General features: G+C 49.3%; 2 protein-coding genes across 7 annotated transcripts in view; one reads left to right on the forward strand and one right to left on the reverse strand.

Moving 5' to 3' along the window:
• The window catches only part of ASTN2 (astrotactin 2), a 360,934-nt gene extending 352,298 nt beyond the window's left edge, over window positions 1-8,636 (forward strand). For all 6 annotated transcript variants that reach the window (XM_074924050.1, XM_074924051.1, XM_074924049.1 and 3 more), the window contains 2 exons: window positions 237-420; window positions 7,727-8,636. In XM_074924050.1, coding sequence (XP_074780151.1) covers window positions 237-420; window positions 7,727-7,964 — 422 coding nt within the window. In that variant the 3' untranslated portion in view covers window positions 7,965-8,636. The remainder of the gene's footprint in view (window positions 1-236; window positions 421-7,726) is intronic.
• Window positions 8,637-17,247: 8,611 nt separating this feature from the next.
• Window positions 17,248-25,530, reverse strand: part of PAPPA (pappalysin 1) — a 183,070-nt gene continuing 174,787 nt past the window's right edge. Inside the window, exon 22 of the mRNA XM_074923417.1 lies at window positions 17,248-23,769. Coding sequence (XP_074779518.1) covers window positions 23,662-23,769 — 108 coding nt within the window. The 3' untranslated portion in view covers window positions 17,248-23,661. The remainder of the gene's footprint in view (window positions 23,770-25,530) is intronic.

A 25,530-nucleotide genomic window follows, 5' to 3' on the forward strand; every position in this document is an offset into this window, starting at 1 on the left:
GTTGCTGGAGTCTTTGGGGCTGCTCCACTCATGCTGGGCACTCGCTGCAGTATTAGCTTGAACAATTACTAAATGATCCCCAGGTCGTTAAACCCTGCTGCAGGCAGCCCCAAGGGACAGGCAGACATCCCAGATGCCCGCCTCTCCTGCCAGCCCTGCCAAGGGCTTCGCTCCTCCTCCTCCTGTGTTAGCACTTTCTGGCTGCTCATTAATCCCGTCCCCCTGATCCTTTCCAGAGATAGCTGACAAAATCTACAACCTCTACAACGGCTACACCAGTGGGAAGGAGCAGCAGACAGCCTACAACACACTGATGGAGGTCTCCGCTTCTATGCTCTTCCGAGTCCAGCATCACTACAACTCCCACTACGAGAAGTTTGGAGACTTCGTCTGGCGCAGTGAGGATGAGCTGGGGCCCAGGTACCTGTCCCTTCCCTGCGTCCTCCCCTGCCCCTCTGTGGATGTGTCCCTCCGTTGCCTTCTCTTTGTAGCTGAGAGAAGTCCCCTTTTGGTGTTCACCAACCTGTCGTGGCCTCCCCTAAGACCACCAGGTCCCACTCAGTCTTTGGATGAATGTTTGTGGAACACCTAGCAACCAGCCTGAAGCAGGCGGGTGATATTCCAGATGAGCTGGGCGTGTTGGAAAAGCTGGGGGGTGGAGGGAAAGGGTGTAAATTAGGCCTGGGACAGAGTGTAAACGAGGACTGACTCAGATCCTGTTCAGTTGTAGAGCCTTGGTAGATGAGGCAATGGCTGCCCTGGGGTTCAAAGATGCAGGGTGGGTGGCTGGAAAGGGTGACTGAGGGAATGAAGTGAAAATGCAGCAGGTACGTATGTGTTGAGTCATGTGTACAGTGACAAACATTAGGTATTGAGAGCTGCAGTACAGACACAGTTGTATACCTCGACGGTATTTGAGTAATACGGGGCAACTCCATCCCTGTATTGTAGTATTTGTGCACATCAAGTAGCCAGGTAATGTGGAGCAGCAGAATCCCTCCTGGGCAATTTTTGGTGGAGCCCACAGGTGTCAGGGAACATGATGTGTCCTCCAGGACTGCCCCCCCATAGTGAGATGGATTCCGCACCCAGGACAGATCCGTGCCCCATCCTGCATTCAGACTAGCTTCCTCCACACCTAGACAATACTACCTGTGGACAGCCAAGGAGACGACCGCTCACCCCATGTGTGGCTTTGGGCACCTGCTACCTCCTGGTGTGGTTGGGGGGGTGTGTGGCAATGCAGACGCCCTGCTGCAGGGGGATTAGTTGTATGTGAAAACAGTTTTGAGCCCCCAGAAGGGCAGAGCTGAGGTGCTGGTGAACAGATTATTACTCTTGTGTGCAGGTTGACTATTTGATACCATCAGAGAGGTCAGTGGTTGAGCAATCTACATGCAGAAAATTTGGCTCTTCTAAATCATATGTTTCATGGACATTTCCTACTATTTATTTCTCTGTCTATCAGACTTGACATATATTTATTCTCACAGTGATATATGGTTGCCATACAAACTGTAAATATTTCCAAAATTCCCTTTTCCACCTTCCTACTTTCCTAAAAGAAGAATTCAGCTTGCTGATGTAGGCACTAGAAAGGTCCTCCTAAATTTTAGCCCTGTGGTGCCCCTGACACCATACAAGAATGCCAGCGAGCGCACAGCACCTCATCTGTAACCTATATACAGCTTTATGCTAGAAATATTTTCTCTTTATTCTACAATTCATGCTCTGAGGAGGGCTGGGAGAGAATTGTTTCTGAGAGTATAAAGAGGAACCTTCCCAGAGGGACTGCATCCGCAAACCCCCAGTGTACGGTGAAAGGAGTGGTAAGACTCTAAGAGATCACAGGTACATGAACAACATTGCATCCAGGGGGCTGGCAGTGTCCCCTCAGTGTCCCATCAAAGGCCAGACTGCTCCCAGCCCCTTGGGAACCACTCAGCAAGAAATGCTCAGAAGTAGCTGTATCCCTGTGGCCATCTTGAGATCTCTTACAGGATTCAAATAGCCTTGACCTGCTTGAAGCTTTTAGAGACACAGTTCATCCAGTGTCATCATCTAACATGTTCCCTGGGAAGCTGGAGCAGAGAAAGATGGAGAAATGGGGTTCTTCAGTCCATGAATAACTGGAAAAGATTTTCCTTCTCTCCCTGACACTCCTATCTGCTTGTTGGGCATGGCTGAGGATCCATCTGTAATACCAGGATGACAGCTCCTCACAGCCATTTACACCCATCATGGACATAAATCCAAGCTGGCCTGAAGCTTGCCCTCCTCCAGAGATGACCTTGGTCATAGTTGCTCTGGTAGTTCATTAGCCTCTGGCACAGAGCCATTCTCACCCTTCCCACTGCCTTCTTCCTTCTTTGATGACACTGCAGACTTGTTTGTCCTTTTTAATTGTTCTTCTCTCTCTAAATCCCTGGGAACCATCAGCCTCTTCTTACACATCCTTATTTCCTCTGTTACTTGAGATCCAGCACACTTATTGAAGGATGCTGTCTAACCTGATACCTGCATCAAGCCATGAGATTTGCAAGGTGACATTTAAATTGTCTGTATTGCCCAAGTCTGTACTAAGCTACATCTGGAGTCAGTGGTCGATTCGGCTGCTGTCTGCCTTCCTCACCAAGCCAGATGAGCTCCTAGCAGTGCTCGCATGCCCCTGTTCTGTACTTGAGAAATATGGGACTTGCAGCCAAGGGGAAGCATCTATAAATGTCGTGACAGCCAGTGCCAGGCTCTTGACAAGAGCAAAGCTCTGCCGTCCAGCCTTGCTTCTCGGGGAGCTTGGACAGAAACGGAGGCACTGATGTAGCAGGAGGCAAGTGAGGATTTGCCAAGGGAGGCCATCTCATAACACAATTTTAATTGATGAACTGTTCTCCTTCTCAGGGGGACATTCATTTTCATACCTTGCAATGTTTATCAGATGAGCCTCAGCTTCACAGTAAATGTTCGCTCATAAAACTGAGCGACAAGAGGGAAGTTGATTGCCTCCGTGTAATAAATACATCACACCGGAGTCCTCGTGAGCCCAGTTTCCATGAAACTCACAGGTTACTGCAAACAGCTGCTTGCGAGAAGGCACACTGACAGCCAGATGTCCCAAACAGACCGTTTACATTAAGGAGACGTTAAAAACTTAGCTCATAGGTGGCCCTAAACCAGGACTTTCTGTAGTCATCAGCGTCTTGGCACCTGGCTTGCCTCATCCTGATAGTCTCCTTTAGCAACAACAACCCCTTTCCTGCCCCCCCCCATGCCTCTTACAGACACCAAGCGATCTCACAATGTTTTGTTCCAACAAAACAGAAGAATCTGTCTAAACCAGTGAAGGTTTAATGCTACTGTGCATTCAGACCTTCGGAGCTGCGCAGCCAGAGAGCTTCCTGACACAGTGATGGGGAGATTTCTCTATTATTTTCTCTTCCTGTGTTTTCAGGATAATTCTTATGACCACTGCAAACAGAGCCTGGCTTTTAGGGGGAGACAGGACAAGTAAGTTAAAAATTTTCCTTCCATGCCCCTGCTTGTGGCTACCAGCAACAAAGGGGTCAGGATGTGGCATCAGCCCAGGGCTCACAGCCTCTCCTTTGCTTGAGCAAGTCGCCCAGGCAGCCGGGATGGCTGCAGGAGACGAAGTGCATGTCCAGAGCAGCTGCCTTCTGGTCCGAGAGGGAATGCAATGTACTGATGGGAGGCTGTGATAAGAGGCCATTGAGTCCTGGACTCATTGTCCTTCCACACGAGGGTCTGACAGACCCAGGTCAGTTCTCAGTAGAGTGGAAAAATCTCAATTTATGACAAAATTGCCCTATATGGGAACAGAGCAGCCAGGCAGCCACCCTCTCCCCACAGCAGTCCTGGGAATCTGATCTTTCCCTCCAGCCCAGGTATCATTTCTTCTTTGCTTCTTCAGTTCATTCTCTTAGCACCTTCCTCCTAAGTGAGCTAGGGCAGTGTTTTGCTGGCTCTGGATGTGTTTTCATCCCACACCAGCCATCAAGGTGAGTGACCACTGTCCCCTGTGCAGCTGGGGGACAAATACCCCTGTGGGAGCAACCCCCAGGGCTGGGCGGAGCAGGAGGTAGCGTGTCTCCTGCTCTTGGACATGTCCTTGCAGTGCTGGGACTGGCAACCAGGGACCTCGGTGCCCAGTCCCCTGTGCAGTCACTGCACTGCATGCCTTTGCAGTGGGGCCACTGGTTCATGCACAAGCCCTCGGAAAGTGCCCCAATAGCAGACACCCTTTCCCCTCCCCTCTCCTCTCCCCCACCATGCCATGAGGTACTGCAGAGGGAAGCAGCCACGTAGAACCGTCACTGTTTTTTTAATCCCCCTCTTCATCATTTATGACTGTGGCTGTGACCTCCTAAATCCATCACATAAGTGGAGACCAAAATCAGTCCCTGGCTGGCGCCAACTTAAAACAACAGCCCCTGTGGCAGGCACGTGGCAGGTGGGAGGGCACTGCTGGCTCGTGCCAACATGGGGGCACCCCTCGGCTGGGCTGTGGGGTGAGGGGAAGGGGGTTTGCTTCATCCCTTTGGGAGCTGAGAGCTCAGGGTCTGGCCACAGGCAGTCATGAAAGTGACTCCCCCCTCGCTCACTCCCCTGCCGTCCTCTTCTGATTCCTGCCCTTTAATAAGGCAATAAATTACCGTTTCTGGCAGGGATGAGGTTGGTCAGCATTTAGGAAGATTTCATTTCCAGTATTTGAAAAGGTGGTCGTTCTGACCCGACAGCCCTCCACAGGGAGCACTTGGGTAATACCCAGGGCTTGATTTATGGTGTTAAATTGGCAGCCCAAGAACTGCTCCTGTAATTTATTACCCAGCCCTCACCAGAAAGCCTCTCTCTTTCACAACCCTCCCCTTACCCGCTCTGTCTCTTTCTCCTTATTTTTTTAAAGAGGGAACAGCTGACAGCCAAAAGCTAAATCTAACATTTACACATGACTTCATTACTCCACTAAAATAAATGACTCAAATCAGTGAAACCCATCAAAACTGGGGCTTTGGCACTGGACACTGAAAGCGAGGGGCCTGATTCCCTCCCTCCCTATCACCCTGTCTCCTTGACTTGCTGTACAGTGTGTTCTCAGCATCCTCGTAGGGCCAACCCCTTTTGTGCTGCATCCCACCCTTAAACATTGTCTTTTTCCTGTGACTGACTGCACTGAGCACGACTGCAGATGCAGCAGGGATATGGAGAGCAGATCCATGAGGAGCACAGCCTCTGGCACACAAGACATCAGCGGGTCTGGATGGTTTGACCCCTGGACATCTTGGCAACTTGAGCTGCTCCTCACATGTAGGAATGTTTGCCTAGATGAGAGACCTGAGTATGTATCAGGAAGCAAGGACAACATGGTGATTTTTAGCAAAATCTGGAAGATCATGGAAGTCTGGTGGAGGAAGTAATGAAAATGGAAAGGTAAAGAAGGCTGAGGGAAATGGAGGCAAAGGCAGGTTGTATGGGATAGAAGTAAGAGAACGGCAAAGAAAGCTATGGAGGGTAGGAGAAAGGTGAAATGGTGAGAAGGAGGAGAGGAAGAGAAGAGCTTGGCCAGCAGACACGTGTAAGTGGGTGCTGGGGAATCCACTCCTTGTGTTGTTAGTGACCCACCAACTGGGTTTTGCCTCAAGGGCTGGTCATGGCCACTCATTGTCATTCCCCTATTGCTGTGGCTGGGAAAGGCCTTGTGGCAAGTTGGAGTGGGAACCAGTCTGGGGGGAAATCCAAGGATTGCTTGGTTGTCCTTCAGAGGGACAATTCACCTATGTTAAGTGCAGCATTCAGGTCCACGGACACCGGCACAAACACAAGAAAATGGGCTGGGGAAGGGCCAATACCCACTTTTGGCAGTAGAGCTGATTTACAATAAATGAGGGTGACTATGGAGCTATGGCCTTAGGGAGGTGATGGTTATCCTTTTTGATGAGGAGGGTATTCCTCAAATGCTCTCCCAATCACTGTCAACTCACATGAAATTCTGACCATGGCCCTGTGCTTGCTCAGCCTTCCTTGAAAAAAAAGGGAGAATCAGCGCTGATGTTAAGAAACGATTTCTCAGCGTTAGGATGGGTGAGCACTGGAAGGATCATCAGCGCTTGGCTCTAAGAACAGGTTAGGCAGATATTCATCAAGGCAGGTTGATCCCATCAAGGAAATGACACAGATGATGTGTTTTGGTCCCTTCTAGCACCAGTGACTGTGATTTGCTGAAGTAACTGTAGTGACAGTCACTACAGACTTTGATTTTCAGCTGAGCTTAGCTTTATTCAATCAGCCTTTACTGAAAGCATCTAATGCCATCATAGAATTTCATAACTTCTTGGCGGCAGGCGTCCAGCAGCAAAGGACCTGTTCTTGGCAGTGTGTCAGGTCTCAACATGCAGTGGGAGTACCAGATGCTGTAGAAGGTCAGATGGCTGCTATGGAGAGTAGCATCAGTATTCTGTCAGAGCTGGGCACAGCTCAGCCCACAACATCATTATTATGTGTGTGTGTGTGTGTACAGCTAACGAGGCTCAAATTGCCTAGTCAGGCTTGTCTTTATAGATCAGATCGATACATGGATACCATGTAGTGTTGTCCAAGGAGGGCCAACTCGCTTTGCTCTTGCCTTCCCCTGGAAAGCTGACCCTGAGCCCATCACCCCCAGGGAGGAGCGGGGAAGCTTTCCGCCTGCAGCCCTGGAGGAGCAGTGGTTTCCTACGGCATTTCATCCAGTCTTTCCACTCCGGAGGGAGAGGTCTGTAGCCAGCGGGGGATGCCGGGATGCCCTCTTGCCTCCTGCCACCGTCTGTGCCCTCTGCTCTGGCGCTGGGGTGACTGGCCAGCCCTTCCCTGGTGTCCCATCCCCGGGTGCCTGCTGATGTGCAGCCGCATCAGGCTCCCGGACCCCCCCGGCTGGGAGCTCACAGCCCAGGCTGAAACACCGCTCAGCTTTCATAATCAAATAATCCCCATGTTTATGCCTCACTGACTGACAGTGCTGCCCTGACATATCATTATCGGGAATTTACATTCCTGCAGGAACTGTGAAATCCCCTAGCCTCGAATCCAGAGCTTTCCTGTGGCACCAAAGGGAGAGGAAATAATCTGTGATCTTGAGACTTTCAGACCACTGAAGTAAACTCTCTTCCCCTCCCTTTGTTTGATTTAGCACTTTGCAGACTCCCACAAGGGGATTCTTGGTTTCTTATGGGTTTATTTTGTTTTGTCTTAATATGTTGTGCTTTTTTTCCTCACTCGTCTAGTGTCAGTCCTTTTGGGCCATTTGCCTCCTGGAGACTTTAGAAAACAGGAAAGGAAGGGCTGGGCTCATCAGGCAGGAGCACTAAGGTGCTGGGGGGCTCACCAGGGTGCACGGGGGCCAAGACATGGGCTGGAGCCTGCCAAGAGCACATGGTGGTGGTGATGATCATCATCTAGCCAGGGGCAGACAGTGTCCCTAGGGCACCGAAACTGTTTTAGTGGGTCAGACCTGGGGTCCCTCCAGGCCTGTTGACCTGGTGCTGTGAAATAGTAGATATACCAAGAACTTTGGGGCAAAACAGAGCTTCTCTCCACTTGAAACAAGGAAGACAATGTGTTAGGCAATGGGTCTTGTCATTCTTGTCACAAGACAGAGCTGGTGTGGAAGTCCCGGCTCTTAGTCTCCTCTTTGCATTGCCCGCACTGCTCTGTCTCTCTCTCTGTTTGCCCCCTCCAGGAAGGCACACCTGATCCTGAGGAGGCTGGAGAAGGTCAGCAGCCACTGCTCGACCCTGCTACGCAGTGCCTACATCCAGAGCCGCACCGAGACCATGCCCTACTTGTTCTGCCGCAGCGAAGAAGTCCGGCCGCCCGGCATGGTGTGGTACAGCATCCTAAAGGACACCAAAGTAACGTGCGAGGAGAAGATGGTCTCCATGCTGCGCAACACGTACGGGGAGTCCAAGGGGCGGTGAGGGAAGGTGCGGGCCTGGAGCTGTGGGAAGCAAAGGGACTCCGAGGAGTCGAGGACTCGTGATGTGCTGAGTGGCTGGTGGGGTTCGGGGTCGGGTGGTGTTTGGAGGGGGTGGAAAGGGACAGCGAGGCCAAACAGGACTTTCTCACGCAGACGACAGAGAAACAAGAAATCAGCAAGTTGGACTTTAATTTCTTTTCCTTTTTTTTTTTTTTTAATTTTTCAAGAGGAAGAAAAAAAAAGAAATTACCTAATTTGACTCAGCATAAAAGCCTCTCCTTTTTAATCTTTTCTTACTGAATTTCCTGGACTACATGCTCCAAAACCCTGGGAGAAGGAGATACTCGCTCGAGGCCAGGGTGAGGCAGAGGGGAGCTGCTGGGCCCAGGGTGACCCTCTCTCTCCCTGCCTGCCCTGCCTGCCCTGCCGCCAGGCAGGAGCTGAGGGGCAAGGGGCCCCGGTGCCGTGGTGGCCGAGGACGCCAGGAGGAGGTGGAGCGGGTGGCCAGTGACACTGTGCTGCTGGCAAAGGTCCCGGAGGGGGATGCCAGGCAGGTGCCGGGACGCTGCAGGCAAGCTGGGCTTTTGTACCACTTCGACTCGACGGACCGGCTCCGTGCACAGCCTTCGATCGCAAGGCTCCCGGCAGCTTGTTCTGTGCATTAAAGATTCATATTAAGTCCATCTTTGCTGCCTCCTTGGTGTTTCTTCCTGAAACCGTCTTACCACTGCTTGGGCATCCATAAGGTTTCGGGACTGGAGAGGGCATCACCGATGGCTGTCCCCACGCTGGGATGTTGCTGAGATGAGGGGCTGTATCTGGAAACCGACGCTGACCCCAAGAGCTGGACGTGCAGAGAGGAGGGGAAAGTGCAGCCTCTTTGTGCAGGGTTGTCTCCTTCCCCAACACCCAGCTCGGCCACCAGCCCCCGTGGGGGATGGAGGCGTGTGGGAAAGCCCAAGAAGGAAGCCAGGGGCTACAAAGACATGGAGAATCTGGTTTCTTTTACTGTCAGATGTGGGTTAGGCTGGCACGAGATCCCTGTGGGTAATGGATTTCTCAGCCTGGTAGCCAAACCAAGAAGTGCGGGAGGGTGAGAGGGGAAAAAAACAAAAATCAGATCAGCTCAAAACTATTGCTTTTTCTTTTTAAAGCAAAACAACAAACCTGGAGGGGGGAAAAGGGAACAGTGTGAATTGAATGAATCAGTTTCGGTTTTGCCCAAAGAAAATAGTTTTGTTTAGTTTTTTTCAGGTCATTTAACCCTTTAACATAAAAGCAAACAAGCAGAATGTGACTTTCCACATGAAAATGTTTTGAAACCAAACAAAGGTGCAGGATTTGATGTGGAGGAAGTTCAGCCAGAGACCTTTTTCTTCTTGAGCTAGACCTATTTGCCTGATTTGCACCCACTCAAATAATTCTGATCATTTCTCCCAAGCTGCTCTTTTTTCTTCCCACTCTTTGATTATGTCTCTTCATCTGTCTTGTGCCACGTTGATGTTGCACACTGGGAAGCCCTCCGGTACCTGGTCAAAGTCCCACTGCAGTTCACAGAAAACTTTACCTTGATGTAGCTGTCTGTGGAGCATTGCAGGTTGCTCAAGGTCTTAATTTTTCAGCTAATTCCCTTTTTCTGATGGAATGGGAGAGGACAGTGACACTCAGGGATCTGGGCTATGGCCACTGTGTCACAGAGGCTTGTACAACACTGAACACAAGGGTCATGGAGGGACCATGATGCCACGTATGTTAAAACCTGTCTCAGCCCCCAGCGCTGCTGTGCATGATGACTATCCCTTTGCCCTTCCGAGGTGGCTGGTGGCCACAGGGTTTGGCTGTGGGGATGAAGGAGATGACTGTGACTTGCTGCAGACAAATGTGGACTTTGCATTTGCTTGGCAGGAGGTGCTGAGCCCCAGCGTGGCTCTCAGCACCCATCCAGCATCCAGCACCAGCCAGGCCTGGAGCAGGTCTGCAAGCTGCAGAGAGACCGGAGCTCACAGATCTTGCACCTCCCAAAACGGGAGACACTGGTGTGGGAGGAGGTGAGGCAATATTTGTTCAGCTTTGCTATTGTGTAAAACAAAACACAGCAAAACCCTTGAAGTGCAAATGCGCAGCGTCCGGGCCGGTCCCTGGACTGGGGTTTCTGGCACCACTGAGCCGCTCACTTCATGTGCTGCCGTGACACTGGATATGCACTGCTGGGCTGGGTGGGGGCTTTAAACCTCTCTTTGGAGACCCTGGTGCAGATTGACAGGTGGGTGGTGGCAGGACGGGTCCCTGGACGCGGGATGGCCAGAGCCAGCAGCAGCCGCACAGAGCCCGGCTGGCCCCGGCCCGACGGCGTCTTGCTGCGGGCGCCGGGGGCACCTCCAGGTGCTTTGAAGCCGTCTTGTTTTCTCAGGGCTCTGGCTGGCAGCTGTGCCTTTCCCTGTATTTTACAAACATGGTGTTTTATTTTGTTTTTGTTTGTTTTCGCTCGGAGATGATTCATTTCTCTTGAAAGCCCCGTGCGGTGTGTGCTGCGATGGGGAGCAGCGCTGCGGTTTCGCCGCAGGCGAGAGCTGGTGTTGAGCGACCTGATGGACAAATTGTTTGTGTTTTCTGTAACGCCACTGACAGGACTGGAGGCAATTGTAGGTGTGATGGGGCTAATGCTACTCGTGGGATTCTTGACCATCCTGAGTGTGGTGCTAGGCGTTAGGAATAGATGCCAGGCAACGTACAGGGCGGCTGGCTGGATGCCCTTCAGCACGTTTTTCTTCCCCACGGTGGTATTTTTTGCACCTGGGGTACCCATCCCAGCAGCCTCTCTCGGCAGAGGGAAAGGGCAAAGCACACAGCATGGGGCTGTTTTGCTGCAGACAGTGGTAAAAAGGAGACCTTCAACTCTGGTAGCCCCAACCTGCTGGGAACAAGACAGGAGAAGCACAAGGACAAGCTGACTGTCCCCCTGGCTCGGTGCTGCAGCTGTGTCTGCTGCAGAGACCAGGGGCTTAATTCTTGCTGCTTACCTTGGAAGGCTGCTGAAAAGCTTTGCTTCGCATCCTTGGTGAGGCTGGCTATTGCATACAGGTACATATACAGAGCGAGTTGTGTGTAAGCCTGTGTTAATATGTACACAGCAGGTGGAAGAGTCTAGACTCCCAGGCAGGAAGGCTGTGGAGTTTGACGGCTATTAACCTGTCGAGAAGCACACCTAGCTCCCAGATCAAAGCCAGAAGAGCCTCTGGCTGGTGATGCTACCCGGCACGGCGTACCCAAGCCAAACAAAACCGAGGAATTCATCGAGGTTACACATCCTCCGGCACGCAGCTGAAAGGAAGGGTCTGTATTTTCTCCCTGGAAACTTTGGAGAATGTAACCCTCTGGCTTTCAAGATAAACAGTTGTAGTCACAGCCTAGCAATGCTGGCAGAGGGACCCGTGCCCTGCAGTGTGTGCACACATGCACACACACACATCCCCCTGCCATTCCTCTGCCTCCTGTATGGAAAAGAGATCCTTGCATCAAAGCAAGTTGCTGCTGCCCGTGGAGCTGGTTCCTCTTGCCAATCTGTACCCCAACTTTGCTCTGACACCAGCCAAGGCTTTGGCAGACCAGGTGCCAGTGCTGTCCTGCGTGGGGAGAGCACCAAAGGGTAGATGAAACATGAAAAGTGAGTGGGGAGAGGGGCAAAAAGATTCAATCATCCAGGTTTAATAGATAAACTACCCACGTCCTTTTGCAAAGCTGAAATTATTTGCCTGATAGTACGAAGCAAGGGCAGGGAAGAGAAACCTGGCATCAATGATTCCTGGATGGAGTCACCAGCTTTAGGATGAGTTGAGGTCAAAAGGAGCAATCCCCTCCATGTGCTTCTGCAGTGAGTGCAAGTACAGGTAACAGCATCCATAGTGCAGGCTTCGGTGCATGAAGGGTGTCCACTGCTCCCTGCACAGCCTGGCCCCACTCCCACCACCCATCCCCCCCCAGCACCCTGTGAACTCCGAGTCAGCACCAGGAGGTGCTTTCTCTGCAGAGGCTGCTCATGCTTCACCGTATGTGTGTTCACACTCTTCCTTTTTACAAACATATTCACTGCCGTTTTCAGCATCCCTTGAACATCCCAGCGGGCACACATCCTTCTTCAGGGCACCCCAAATCTGCCACTTGTTTGGCAGCGCAGAGCTGGTGACAGCCGCCGGTCCCCTCCCAGGGCTGCAGGGGACTGTCCCCTCCCCAGGGGCAGAGTGGCCCTGAACAATCCCCATTGTCCCCACGGCCATTGTTCCCCACCGCCCCCATCCCGGGCCAGGCTGCAGCTGGCACCATGCACAGAGGGGCTGATTGTTTGGGTTGCTGTGCCACTGATGACACACTGCCTTGGGACAGCTCCTTCCCACGGCAAAGGCCTCCGGAGTCAAGTGCTGCATTTGCTTCTTTATTTATTTGTTTGGTTTCTGCTTTTCCACTTTTTTTTTTTTTTTTCCTTCATTTTTTCTTGGTTGGAGGTGTCAGGCTCGGCTGAAGCTGGGGAAGAAGCCAAGGGAGTGCCAGGGGCTGCTCAGCGTGGGCAGCCCAGGTCCTCTCCACCACAGGGGGTGCCTGGGATGGACAAAACCTGGCAGTAACACCAGTGCTGAGCCATGACAGATGTGACAGATGCCTCAGTAGCCTGTGTGCTCACATCTGGTTGTGCTGGGAGGATGTAAACTGCATGTTGTACTTGCTGAGACAGAGGCAGGATTAGCTCTCCAGAAACTGAGCATCACCAGCGCGAATCAATTTGTGAACTTCAAGGCACAAAGGAAAAGATTTGTGTCTTTTTCTAAGCACACTTGACCTGTCTGCCTCCCCCAGTGTTGGTGGCCGTGACATTAAGCCAGGAGGGACCATGGTGGGGGACATGCCTTGGGCAGTTCTGGCCTTGCATGTGCCATTCACAGTGCTGGGGTGGGCAAGGCTGTGCCCAAAGGGCTCTCGGCAGCTCCCAGGCACCAGGACCTGCAAAGGCTTCGAGGAATGGTTTGAGTCAGGGTGGCGTGATTCAGCTTCAGCATCTCATATGGTGCTGGGGAGATTGGAGGCTTTAAAAGCTTGGGTGGAAAGTTTGAGCACTGCAGTATTAAGGAAGTGTGCAATAAAAGGATTCCCTTCCCTGCTCCTGCCCACCCTCCCATCTCTCCAAGCCCATTTAGCAGCCACTGTGGTGTGGCGCCTTTGAACCTTATGGAAACACAGAAGTGTCAGGGCTCAGGCAAAACAATGTTATTGGGGTCACATGTTGAAACGATTTATTATTTTAAGTGTGTCTGTGCTACAAGGTGAGTGCCCAAAGACGGCACTGGGGTTTGAAGTTCATCCAGAACCATACCCATATTTCATCTCTCTCATCAAAAACGCCAATGAACCTGAAGTGGAAGTTGGTTCATCCCTGTGGGCTGGATGATGATAAAGGGGAGCAGCCATGAGCTTAGATATGGGGCCCACAGGCTTCTTTAAAGAACTGTATGCATGCGGGAGTGATTTATAAACCGGTGAACTGGCAGGTAACATGTTAAGAGCCTGGGGCAGGGGGGGAATAGCTAGAAGCGACCATGTTGCTGTTTGGACTAGTACTTCATCGTAAGTAAAGCAATCAAAAAGTTGTGAATAACTTTTTATCTGAAAAAAAAATAAAATTATTTCCATGAAAGCTGTTTTTAACCACTAACAATCCTCCCCAGGCCTGAGAGAAGTCAGCCAAAAGATTCTCAAGACCTTTAAAACTATTTTGACACAGTATTGCCTCACTTGTACTTAAAAAAATTTAAGACCCTGTCCCTTTGGCTGCATTTTATCAGAGAACTTAGGCCAGTTGTTGACTTGAATGATGTAGGCAGCTGTTATTCCAATTCAGGGCAGAGGGAAAATGTGGGGCCACCGCAGTGTCGTGGTAGTTAATGCGCAGCAAAAAGGAGAATTCTGGCTTGGGAACTGCTCACTTTTATTCACCTCCCAGGTGTATCTGAGAAACTGAAAAGCTGAGGAAGTGGGCTGGAAAAGCCCAGGAAAAGATAGTGCTGGACCTCGAATGTTTGCTGGGTTTGTGTGTGTCAGCGAGCACACGGGCACACATCTGCAGCGTATGCACCAGAACGTCCATTTGATCTTCAGATGCCCTTGCTTACATGGAAAAAAGTTTTGTTCTATACTTGTGAGAAGTTTGCTTTATATTCCAGTCTTTCTACAGAAGCTTTTTTTTAAGCCTTTGTGTCTTTTTTGTCCAAATTGTTCAAAGTTGCTAACAGCTTCATTTTCCCATTACCACAATTACCAATGCCATACTTGTTTGAGAAGCTGTGGCTTTCAGCTGGGAGAGGACTTTGCCGTATGAATTCAGAGCAATTTCCCCAGCTTTCATATATAATTAATGCAGTCAGCTCCTTTTGATTTAATGCAACCAACAGGAACCACATCTTCTGTCACAAGTGCCTCACAGTCACTTCAGCACGTGGGCCTCTTGGAGAGGCTGGTGGCCCAGGCTGGTGACTCTGAGTGTGTCATGAGACCTTTTGGGCTGGTCACTGCACAGCAAGGTGACTGGCATTGCTGCTATGGGGCTGAGATATTCAAGCTGCCTTCCTTGCCAGGACTCAGCCAGATTTAACATTTGCTGGTGGCCATGAGCCCTGTTGCCATCTTGCAGGACTTTCTCAGTGCATGTATTGATTTAGTTTTTTTACCCTCTTCCTCTCTTTAGTGATTGATTTCCAGACAGACACATAAACTGGACATAGAAACTGTTGTTTTGACTGTGCATTTCAATTGATTGTGCTCCAGTGGTTGAGCACATGTGGGAGGAACAGAGCTGAACACATCTCAGCAAACGCAGCCCAGCGCAGCAGGGGAGAGCTGCCCGCTGTTTGCTGGCTTCATGGGTTGCTCCTGTCTTAAGATCCTTATTAATGCTTAATAGATAGTTCAACACACAGCCAATTGATTTGTATATTGCTATAGAATCACAGAATCATAGAACGGTTTGGGTTGCAAGGGACCTTTAAAGGTCATCTAGTCGACCCCCCCTGTAATGAGCAGGGACATCTTCAACATCACCAGGTTGCTCAGAGCCCTGTCCAATACAGACACGACCTATTTAATACGTTGTTTATGGGCCTTTTTATCTACAGTGCGTTCTATTGATAGGGCTGTCTGCGACGTGCTTATACCCTATTAATAATGCATCGGCCATAGACAAGGATGGTATAGAAAGCGTGATGTGCTCCTTTTGTCTTTCTCTCCCTGCTCAATATATTGCAGTGGATTTTGACAGTTAAAATGCCAAACATTTTTTTTACTGACTCACTTATGCCTGTGTAAAAAAAAAAATAATTTATTCTCATCCTTCAGTCTATTGTCCCCAAATGTCCCATGGATTGTGTGGTGTGGAATTAATTTATTATTCAATCCACAGGACAGTTATGCACTATGCTATTACTGCCACATTTTAAAGGGGGCCAAGATGGTACCAGCCAGGACCGTAACTACATCAGGATGGCAAATGGAGTGAGCTGGCATTACAGCCCATTGCTGACTAAAGCAGATGCAAAGAGAAATGTGTGACAGGGAAAGTATAGTTGGTATTTAACACTCCTGCCCCCATGCACTCCCTCCTTCTCTTCTGCCTGTACGCCCAGCCTCCGTATCTTACCAGGGCTTTCCTAGGGAGTTAAATCATTAATGAGTTTGGGAGTTAACTGGGTTAAAAATGACTCACTTTACGATCAGGGGTCAATAACTGTCAGGGTTAAATGGCACCTATCCTGGCTGCATGCGCATCCATAAGGTTTGGAGATGTTAATGCTGAATCAATTCACATTTGGAAGCTGAATCGATACAGATTTCTCAGTATAACAGTGTAGAGTCCCTTTCCCTGCCTGCCAGAGCAGGGTCTGAGCAGGCAGCAGGCTGGGTCTGGCACCACAGCCCTGGCCCTGGTGTGGGGGTCCCGCTGGAGTAATAACGTGGGGGGGCAGCATTGACAAAGTGGGACAACACATGAGGACCAGCATAGCTGGGACCAAGGGGAGGCAAAGCCTCAGAGGGAAGAAATTCTGCCAAGCTGGTGGACCAGAAGAGGGCCAAAGGACTTCGCCATTAATGATTATCAACTTAATTGCCCAGGGACGCTGCCCTTGGCTGGGGCAGGTGGGCTGCACAAGCTGTGCAGGGCTGAGCCCGGGGCTGCTGCAGGCTTTGCTGGACCTGCAGCTCCTCCAGCCCACCGTCCTCTCCACTAACACCTGCTGTGGCAACAAAAAGCCACACTTTTGGTGTTGAAGAACCAAAAGTTTCTTAATCCAATTCAGGTTGTTCCACACAATAGCCAGAACTGACAGCCCTGTAGTCTGAGTCCACCCCCTTCTTTTGGACTGTGGGCATCAACTGAGGTGTGTCCATCACTGCACGGACCAAAGCGATGTGACTGGGTTGCAGAGTCTCGTTCTTCCTTCAGGAGAAAGACGTGTGTCTTCACTGCAGGTGAGCCAGCTCTGACACTGCATGTGTGTGTAGGTGTGTGTGTATTTATACAGGGCACGGGGCTTTATCACCGCCAGACGTGCATGAGCTCACTGTGATACCTTACAAGGCCCTGGTCTGGCGTGGGGGGACTGCAGCTATCTCTTGACCACTGGAGACTGCCTTATCTTTATCTGTATGTTTTCTTGTGTGTCCAAAAGCCACGTGCATCGGGATTTCAGCTCTGTGGCACATAGCTCTCAGCCTTCCTTCCCTCCTAGGTAATACCCCTGAGTCAAGGCAGATTTCCACTGGGACTTGTTTTCTGCATGACCATGTTCTACACGTGATGGAGAGTGTGAGCAGAGACCACGGACAGCTATAAAGAAGTAATTCTTTTTAAAATGAGAAGCATCCAGCCTTCAAATTTTTAAGCATCTCTGACACCAAAACCTGCCCCAAGTATCAGCATGCCCCAAGTGAAGCAGGACCTGAACCGCCTTGGCAGAACCAAACCCTCTGGAGGTGAATTGGGCTCTTGGGCTGACACGTGGCTCTGGCCAGCGCTGCCTCCCTCCACCCACTGCAGCCCTTTCTCCTCAGGGCTGGCAAAACACCGTGATTTTGCAAAACCCCTGCCCAAAACCGAAACGCTGGAGCTCAGCAGGAGCGTGTGGACAGGCACAGCTCTGCAGCCAGATGTGGGACACCACGGCCACACTTACCACCCCCCGGTACCTGGTGATGCTCGGGTCCGGCTCAACCGAAAGCAAAGGAGACATGGCAAGAGCAAGCGGTCCAGTTCAGAACTCTTTAATACAAGCTTATATTGTTTGTGTTTCTGATTCTCTGTTCTCCCAACATCTGGGGACATTAACCCTCATATGTGTGTGAGCATGTGTATGAAGATATATACAAAATCACACAGTTAAATATTTAAGCATACAAGGTATTATATATTTATATAATATAGAACTTTAGGGTATAGGAATCAACAATGGCAAAATATTTCTGATGAATCTGACATAACTTTTTTTGAGTGAAACATGACCTGTTTTTGAAAGACCAGAGGAAGTTGTTGCTTATTAAAAGAAAGAGAAAAACCTGTATAAAGACATTCTGTGAAAATGATTTAAAAAACATCATGAACCAAAAAAAGGACAACTGTTAAAAACTGTATTGAAAAAAAAAATAAATTAGATGAACAATTGTGTAAATATAAATTAAAAAAGATGACAATCTTAATAAATAAGCTTTACTATTTACATCTTTATATATTGCTTGGAGACTTAAATTAGATCCGTTAAAAACAAACGAACGCAAAATAAAACCCAAAATCGGAGCAGCAAACGTACAGGCGTGAGGTACAGAATTAAGGGTTGAACTGTATTTTGCTTGTTTCTTTTTTTTTTTTTTTTCTTTTCTCTTTTATACAGTAGACCAGTAGAATTCTTGTGAAAATAGATCCTCAGCACTTCATTGGAGTATTGGTTGACGTGGCTTCCAAAAGGTGCCAAGAAAGATTCCATAATAATAATAATAATAATAACCGTAATAATCATAATAATTATAACAATAATAAAAAGATACAATATGATACATAAATATGGAAGAGCAGTTGGTAATATGAATACATTTTTCTCTAGACGAGATCACAGTTTTATTTGTAAATATTACACTGATATATATATATAATATTACACATATAATATTATATATATATCATATATATATTTATATATATATTTATATATATAGTATGGCTCAATCCTGCTCCCAGTGAAGTCAACAACAACAACAAAAACCCCCGTTGACTTGATGGGAGCAAAATTCAGCCTATCTTCTGCAGACAGGTAAGTAATTACAGAGGCCGTACAATGCAAACTCCGCAATGGTTCCAATTCCCTCTTTAATTGCTGGTGAAATGTTTCGTTAAAGCCCTGGTTCTTTGCACTCAGAAGATGGAAACTGGTGGCTGAATTGTGGCCTCACCAAATGAAGGAAAAACCAAAAGACCAAACCAAACCAGAATGGGAACCAAAGACAACTTGGACTCATTAGCTCCGCATCTCAACCTAACAGGACTAACACCACCAACAAGTAGCACCAAGACTCCTCGTACAACTCCTGAAGCCAATCTAAGCTGTTGTTTCTGGCCTCAGAGGAAGCATTTATTATTATTCTTAATGAATCTTGGATGTGTAGATCAGGCAAAAGGGGAAAATTCAGTTTGCCAAACTAAGACAGAAAGAAAACGTTAAGCCCCACTTTACTCCTGCTAAAATGACCAGGGTTTTGAACACTGGTTCCCTGGGTGGCTGGAACAGCCCAACACCAAACCCCTACTGGCCAAATTGACCATAGCTCCAAGGAAAAATATCTTGGGCCACCTGGACCTGCTCCTGCTGATGTTTTGGTCATGCTCCCACTGAACTCAGTGGTCAAGGTCCTCCAGTGGAAAGGGGACTGTCCCCAGGGATCCGGTGCATACAACACACGAGGTCAGCTGGAGGCATAGACGCTTCCGCGTCCCCGGCAGGGAGATGGCTTTCCTCAGAGGATGGGATGACATGGAAAAATGCAAAGCAAGTCAGCTCAGTTGCACCACTGAGACCAAGATGGGGCCCACAACCATGAAGACATCACAGGAGTATCTAAGCCAGGCATATGGTCCTCTCCCAGTGATACAAACATGCCTATTAACACTCACTGGGGCATCCAGGGATCAGGCAGGGGAGGGCAAGACGCTGCCGAAAGGCTGGGAATTTCCATGGCATCCAGAAAAGTTCAAAGGCCAAATCACCAGCTCTGAAACCCCTTTGAGCATCCCAGCCTCGGCTGACTTGATCCCATCCCCACCTGTCTTCTAGCTTGGCCTCAAATGGAAACAATGGGCTGGAGTGCAGGAAGGGGACCGTCAGCACCCCCTTCCCCGCTCATGGGAATCACCTGTCTGCTCACGTAGCAGCTTTCTCCTTCCCTATCTCACTCCCAGTCTCTCGCAGCTCTTCGGGATTCGGACTGTGCAGTGCTTCTGAGTGCAGTAATTAGAGCACAGTGAAATACTGGTTAAATGCGTATGTACAGTTGGATAATGTAAAAATAAGCACAAATACACACTTAAAAAAATAATCTGGAAAAAAAAAAAGAATAAACTCTGCCCCCCTCCCCCCACATACAACAATATATCGGGGAAAAAAATACCTTAGCCTTAGTTCCTGGACTTATCACAAAGCACAAGGAAAACAAATCCAGACAATGTTATAAAACCTCACGGTACTTCTAGGGAAATCTACACTTAAGTATCTAGCTCTCTACTCAGCTGGCAGAATCAGTGTTTTCCTTTCAAACACAAAAATAGGCTTTGCTCTTCTTGGATTTGGATTATGCGGGTTTTCTTTTCTCTTTTTTTTGTGTTTTTTTCTTTTTTCTGTTTTCTTTTCTTCCTCTCTGTAAAGCCTCACTTGTTGTTAATTTTTTTCCCCACTTGAATCAGTTGCAGCAAGAAACTTGTTGGCTATTGTTTTTTTTTTTTTTCTCTCTTTTTTTTTTTTTTTTTTTTTTTTTTTCTTAAACACAGGTAAAACCTAGAACAAACCGACAGTTACAACCAAGTGAAACCGAAACCGGAAGGGAGGTAGCTGGAACCTGACTCCCAGAGTCCTCTGATGCCATCCTCCTTTCTCAGCCTGGGGGAGGGGACGGCAGAAGATGCAAGAAAAGCAGCAGGACACCAGCTCAGCCCATTTGCGAGAGGTTGGGGAGGGAGAGGGGTAGCAGCTGATAAGAGTTTCCCACCCCACCATGCACCATTCACTGCTTTCTGCTCCAGCTTTCCCTCCTGCTGGCCATGGACACCACCCACAGCCAGGAGGCTGGCTGGTGGCCCCAGGTAGGGTGCAGCCTTGGCTAACTATCTGTGACAGAGAAGATCTTGGCACTAATGTGACCTGGACTTCATGAGCAGCTAAATTACATCAGCATGAGCACCCTCTCCTGTTGCCCCAAGCTTCTTGTTTGGTGTTGTCCTACACCACTTTCTTGGTGGGTGGAGGTGGTGGGTAATGTCCCTCTCACCTTCCGCCCTGTGGCCATCACGGCCATGGAGGGCCTTTCCTAGGGACTCCACTGGGCATTCAAGGCCCTTACAGTGGTAGATGTTGCAAGACCATCCAGCTGGCCTTGCCCCAGGGTGGGAGCACAGGGGACAAGAGCTGAGCAGGTGTCCATGGCCCATGGCTCCCCTCTCTGCATCCCCCCAGGTACACGGTACAGCACCTGAAAAGCAGAGGGCAAAGCTTTGCCCCAATGCGATTTTTTCCCAATGGAAAAAAACCCCAAAAACATGCCATTGGATTTAACATGACTCAGAACAGATCTCCTTCTGCTCCTGGTTCTGTCAGCCCTGTTGGAGGACATGGACAGTGCCAACACGGCAGTTGGAAAAAAAATCAAATAGCAGCATTGAAAGCCTGCCCGTGGGAAAGGGAGTTGGGTCACGCCTGGTCTGCAGGAGTGAAGCTGAGGTGTGAGGCTGTGCTGGCAAGAGGCGACTGTCTCCTTTGAGCTGAGAAGGACTCCAAATCGGCAAGCAGAGGCCGGCCCTGGCTGGGCAAAGGAGCTCAACAGGCCCCGAGCTTCTGCGAGCCCACAGCAGCAAGTGGCAATAATGCTTATACAGATCTGTCTCCCCTGGGCAATGTCCTAGGTGGGAAAAGCAGATGGAAAATCTCCTCCATGCTGAGCTGCGTAACTGAGAAGGGGATTTTGAAAACTCAGCTACAACAGGATGAAGCAGGACCTGAAATGAGGCTCCTTGCTATGGTGAAACCCAGGTGGGGTGGAGGGGGGACATCATGCCAAGATGCCTCAGGCATTGAGGACATGATGCATTGGCAGCCTGAAAGGCTTTTGAGGTTGTGAGCTCTTCTGCTGGGCTGGATGGCACATGAACAAACTGCCAACACAAAAGGGGAGGACAAAGGGACCAGAAGGAAGCAACCTTTTCACAGGTATTTACTTTCACTGGTAATTAGATGGCAAGGGGCAAAAGTGGAAGGTTTCCCCGGGCCCAGTTTTCACCACTGCTCTCTACACTGCAGGACGTTCAGCCTAACTCCACAGAAGGAGCCCTGATCCCACCACGCCTCCCCTTCCTCTCCACCCCTGCACAGTGGGGGCAGAGCCATCTGCACAGCCCCCGTGGCCAGCTCTTCTTCAAGAATAACTAGGAGCTTCACAACAGAGAGCTCCTCACCTTCTTATGACAATCACCTCTCCAGGCCTCTACATTTTATTTCTTGACATTTATCTCTGGTTTAATGTGATAGAAACAACCCCAACAGTGGGTGACAAGAGCCTGGCTCCTTGCACCTACAACTCTGTCAGTTTTCCATTTCTAGTTCTCCCACCCATTTTTACATCCATCTTCATGAGCTAAATGACCCCGTCCCTTACCCTTCTGCCTTGCTAGTGTGCCTAAATGTTCAATCAAGCAGGAGTAGGGAAAAAAAATCTCTCCAACTTGTCTTTACCCGGTAGATTTTACAAGTCAGGAGAATCCCAAGGAACAGACTTAACACTTGGAAGGACGCTCTGTCAGATGTGCGTTCTTCCTAGCAGGAGCCTGAAGCAGCAGGAGACAAGCCCAAGCCACACTGGAACGATCTCTGGGATTTCCATGGGATGGGTTGTAGCAGCAGTGGTAGCACGAGATGCACTGGGCATCTCAGTGACTCAACATAATGCACCCTATGATGAAATGAATCCTCAGGGGTCTGGCACAACATGTTCCCCTCTGGGCTGAAACAGGAGGATGGAGCTATATGATAGGGAAGTGTGAGGTCTGCTGCAGCTAATGCCCTTCCTTCTGGAAGTTTACAAGCAGCTAAGCTCCTGGTCTATCAGAACTCTCTGACCCACTGGCCTGGCAGCTTAATACTGACAAATATGGCCAAAATTCTAATACTGTCTCCTGTGGTCCTTTCCCCACAGCATGTGCCTCCTCCTCCTCTTCTCCTCTCCTGAGGAAACAGGAGCATGAAGCGGTTGCTGGATACAGACCACAGGAAGAGGAGGGTGGAGGAGGTCTAGAGAACCACTTGGCTGGGTGGAGACCAGAAAGCAGATTCCTTTGGCTGGCTGGTGTCCTGTTTTCTTGCCCCAATGCTGAGGAAGAGACCAGAGGGTTTGAAAGGCAGGTTGTAGGTAAGCTTTAAGGCAGACTGTTTGGTTGCATGGGGTTGTTTTTCACCCTGTCCTGACACAGTAAGGAAACTAGTTGTATGGGACATAGCAGCAGGAGTAGCAGCAGCAGACATGCTCAAATGACAAGTGCGGGCGCGAATTACCCTCTCTGCTCCTCAGAAGCAATCATCCACATTCCTTGATGCCAGTCCTTAGACTCCCCACTCCTTGACTCCACCACGGGACCACCTGCCCATCTCCACACAGAAATGTCCCAGCAGCCCTGCAGCTTGCAGGCAGGCTACTAGGGGACTTTTTGTTGGCTTTTTGAGGGCAGGGGGAGAAGGAGGAGCTATACAGAAAGGCCACTGCAGTCTGCTGAGCTCCCTGGCTGGAAGTAGCATTCCTGTGAGGAGCAGATGCATCCCATGTCTCGAGCTGGCTGGGCGTCTGGCAAGTCACCTGCCAAGAGGCACAGCCCTGTGGAGATCCCACCCCAACATCAGTGCCCCGAGCATGCGATACCTTGGCATTCAGCATCAGAAAAGGCTCAGCTTGGAGTCCTCCAAGAGCACAGCCTCTTCCATGAATGGTCTGAGTTGTGAGTGCTGGGGAGGGGAAAGTGTTTTTGCGTTGATCATAATCTCTCACTCTTTCTCTCTTTCTCTACTTATTTCTATAAATATGTGTACATAAATAGCTTGTTTCTCGCCTTGAATCTAGATATGAACTGTTCAAATTAGGTGGGCATAACATGCTGTTTTGATACATGAAAGTCTTCTCGACTTGACTCTTGGTTGTTTGTTTCTTGTCATCACTATTTAAGATATAGTTAATACATAAACCCCTACTTTGAGTTCTCCTTGGACAAAAATTAAAGGCAGACTGGTTGAATTCTAAGGGTCTCTGGTGCAGAAATGCCATCCAGTTGAGCAGCTAAATGTTAAAAACGATACCAAAAGGGATGTGGTGTCTCTCCTAGCCTGCCTTGAGCAGTGTGGTCCTCCATTCCATGTTGCTTGGCATTACCCAAGACTGAAGCCACGCAAATCTTTCTGATTGTGCTCTTGGGCGTTGGGGTCCCGGCAAGCACACTCTCCTTGTAGGTCACAGGACATAGGGAAAGGAGTAACCTGGGGAAGAAAACCAGAGACACAAAGATATGAAGGAGGGAACACACTCTGAAGAACAAACAAGACCTCTGAGTGATACCTCCAGAGATCAGCTGCAGTCTTTAGCTATGTTATGTTTTACAGAGATTTATTTTAGTGCTGAGATGGTGGTGTACTGACACCTCAGGTGAGAGCTACCTGTCCATAAGAAAGGCTGTGAAAAGTGTAAAAAAGAACCTGTTCAACTCATGCAGTCAGCAGATACTCCCTTAACAGTTCACCTCAGGCACATGAACATAGATGGCTGGGGAGACGTGTACTTCTCAGGCAACTCTGGGGCTTTTTGGGGTATTCACCACAATGCTTGGATCACATCACACTGTCAGCTTCTTCTGAAAAGCTATCCTTACCCCAAAGGTTACAAACGCTAAATGACAGCAAAGTTACAAACCCCTCATCTCACAGGACCAGTTCAAATGCTCACCAAACACTACTGGGTCCAGCAGGTCCCAACTCCAGCCTCCCCATAGCACTCCTACCCACCTCCAGCTTGGGGGTTTTGGTCAACCCTTCTCCTGGGCCATAATCTCCCCTCTGTAGGGTATCATTTTGCAGTTGGGCCCTATGGCTTGGGTGCTGCTGCTGTGCCCAAGTCCATTTGTGCATTTAACTATAAATGTTCTTGCTTTCAATTCCCCAGGAACTGAACCAAACACTACCTAGATCAGTGAAGCTGCAGTCCAGCAGAGACTTCTCTAAATATCTGTTGTGTTTAAGGTCAAGAGATGCAGCTAACGGGCACTGAGGAGCAGCAAAAGAATGCAACTGAGACTGCTGCATGCACGATCTGTCATCTGTCCATGATCTCTCTGGAGAAGCGTGGGAAGGAGCTGAAACAATTGCCTGCAGTGCCTGGCTAGCGAAAGTTGATTTTGGCCTATTGCATCATAGTATTTACATAAAGAAAAGGGGGTGGCACTGGAACAGTGTCTTGCTTGCCCTGAAGTGCATTCCCAAGAATTTCTCCCATCTGCACAGTCTGAGCAAATGACCTCATTCCCCTCCTTTACACTCCTTCCAAGTCAGTGCCACAACCTGTTCAAATGTTCCCGGCGAGGGCTGCACGCGTGCGCTCTGTCTGCTTCCCTTGGCTTTGCTGCCACATGTTTGCTCTCTCTTTCATAAACACTTTTCTCCAGGCTATGAAGCCTGGGTCTGCCTGTTCCTTATGTATCATCAACAGCACATCTAGGAATGTGGACCAAGCACTATGCGTGAACACGTAGCTGTCATTTCCACCTAGGCCTTCCCTACGTGTCCCTGCATGTCCACCTCTAGCGTGCCTTTCTCCTGACGCACACAGGAGATGGGATGGAGGGGTGTGGAGCTCTATTTCACAAGTGGGGAGCCTAAGGCAGGGACATGCTGACAGAGACATTAAATAGCCAATGCTCATCACCAAATCAGGGTTTAGAGATCCTCCTCCCCTTGCTTTTGACTTCATTCCCAGAAGACCTGACCCTCCAGGTAGAATAGGGTGATGACTCTTCATCTAGACATGGCCTTCGTGACTTACTAAACAACCAACCAGTGAATACTCTGAATCTACAGTTCTGCAAATGTGGAGGTTGTAAAGAGAAGGGATTGTCCAAAAAGTTAAAAGCAAATTAATTCAAATAATTGGAAACTAAAGAAATTTATAAACTGCAGAAAACAATAGGAGCTCAAGGGTCACTTGATCCAACAGCAGCCAGCCAGAGCAGGACTGTCTCGTATCACAGT

The sequence above is a fragment of the Athene noctua genome, chromosome 20 (genome assembly GCF_965140245.1).
Source record: "Athene noctua chromosome 20, bAthNoc1.hap1.1, whole genome shotgun sequence".
Classification (NCBI taxonomy): domain Eukaryota; kingdom Metazoa; phylum Chordata; class Aves; order Strigiformes; family Strigidae; genus Athene; species Athene noctua.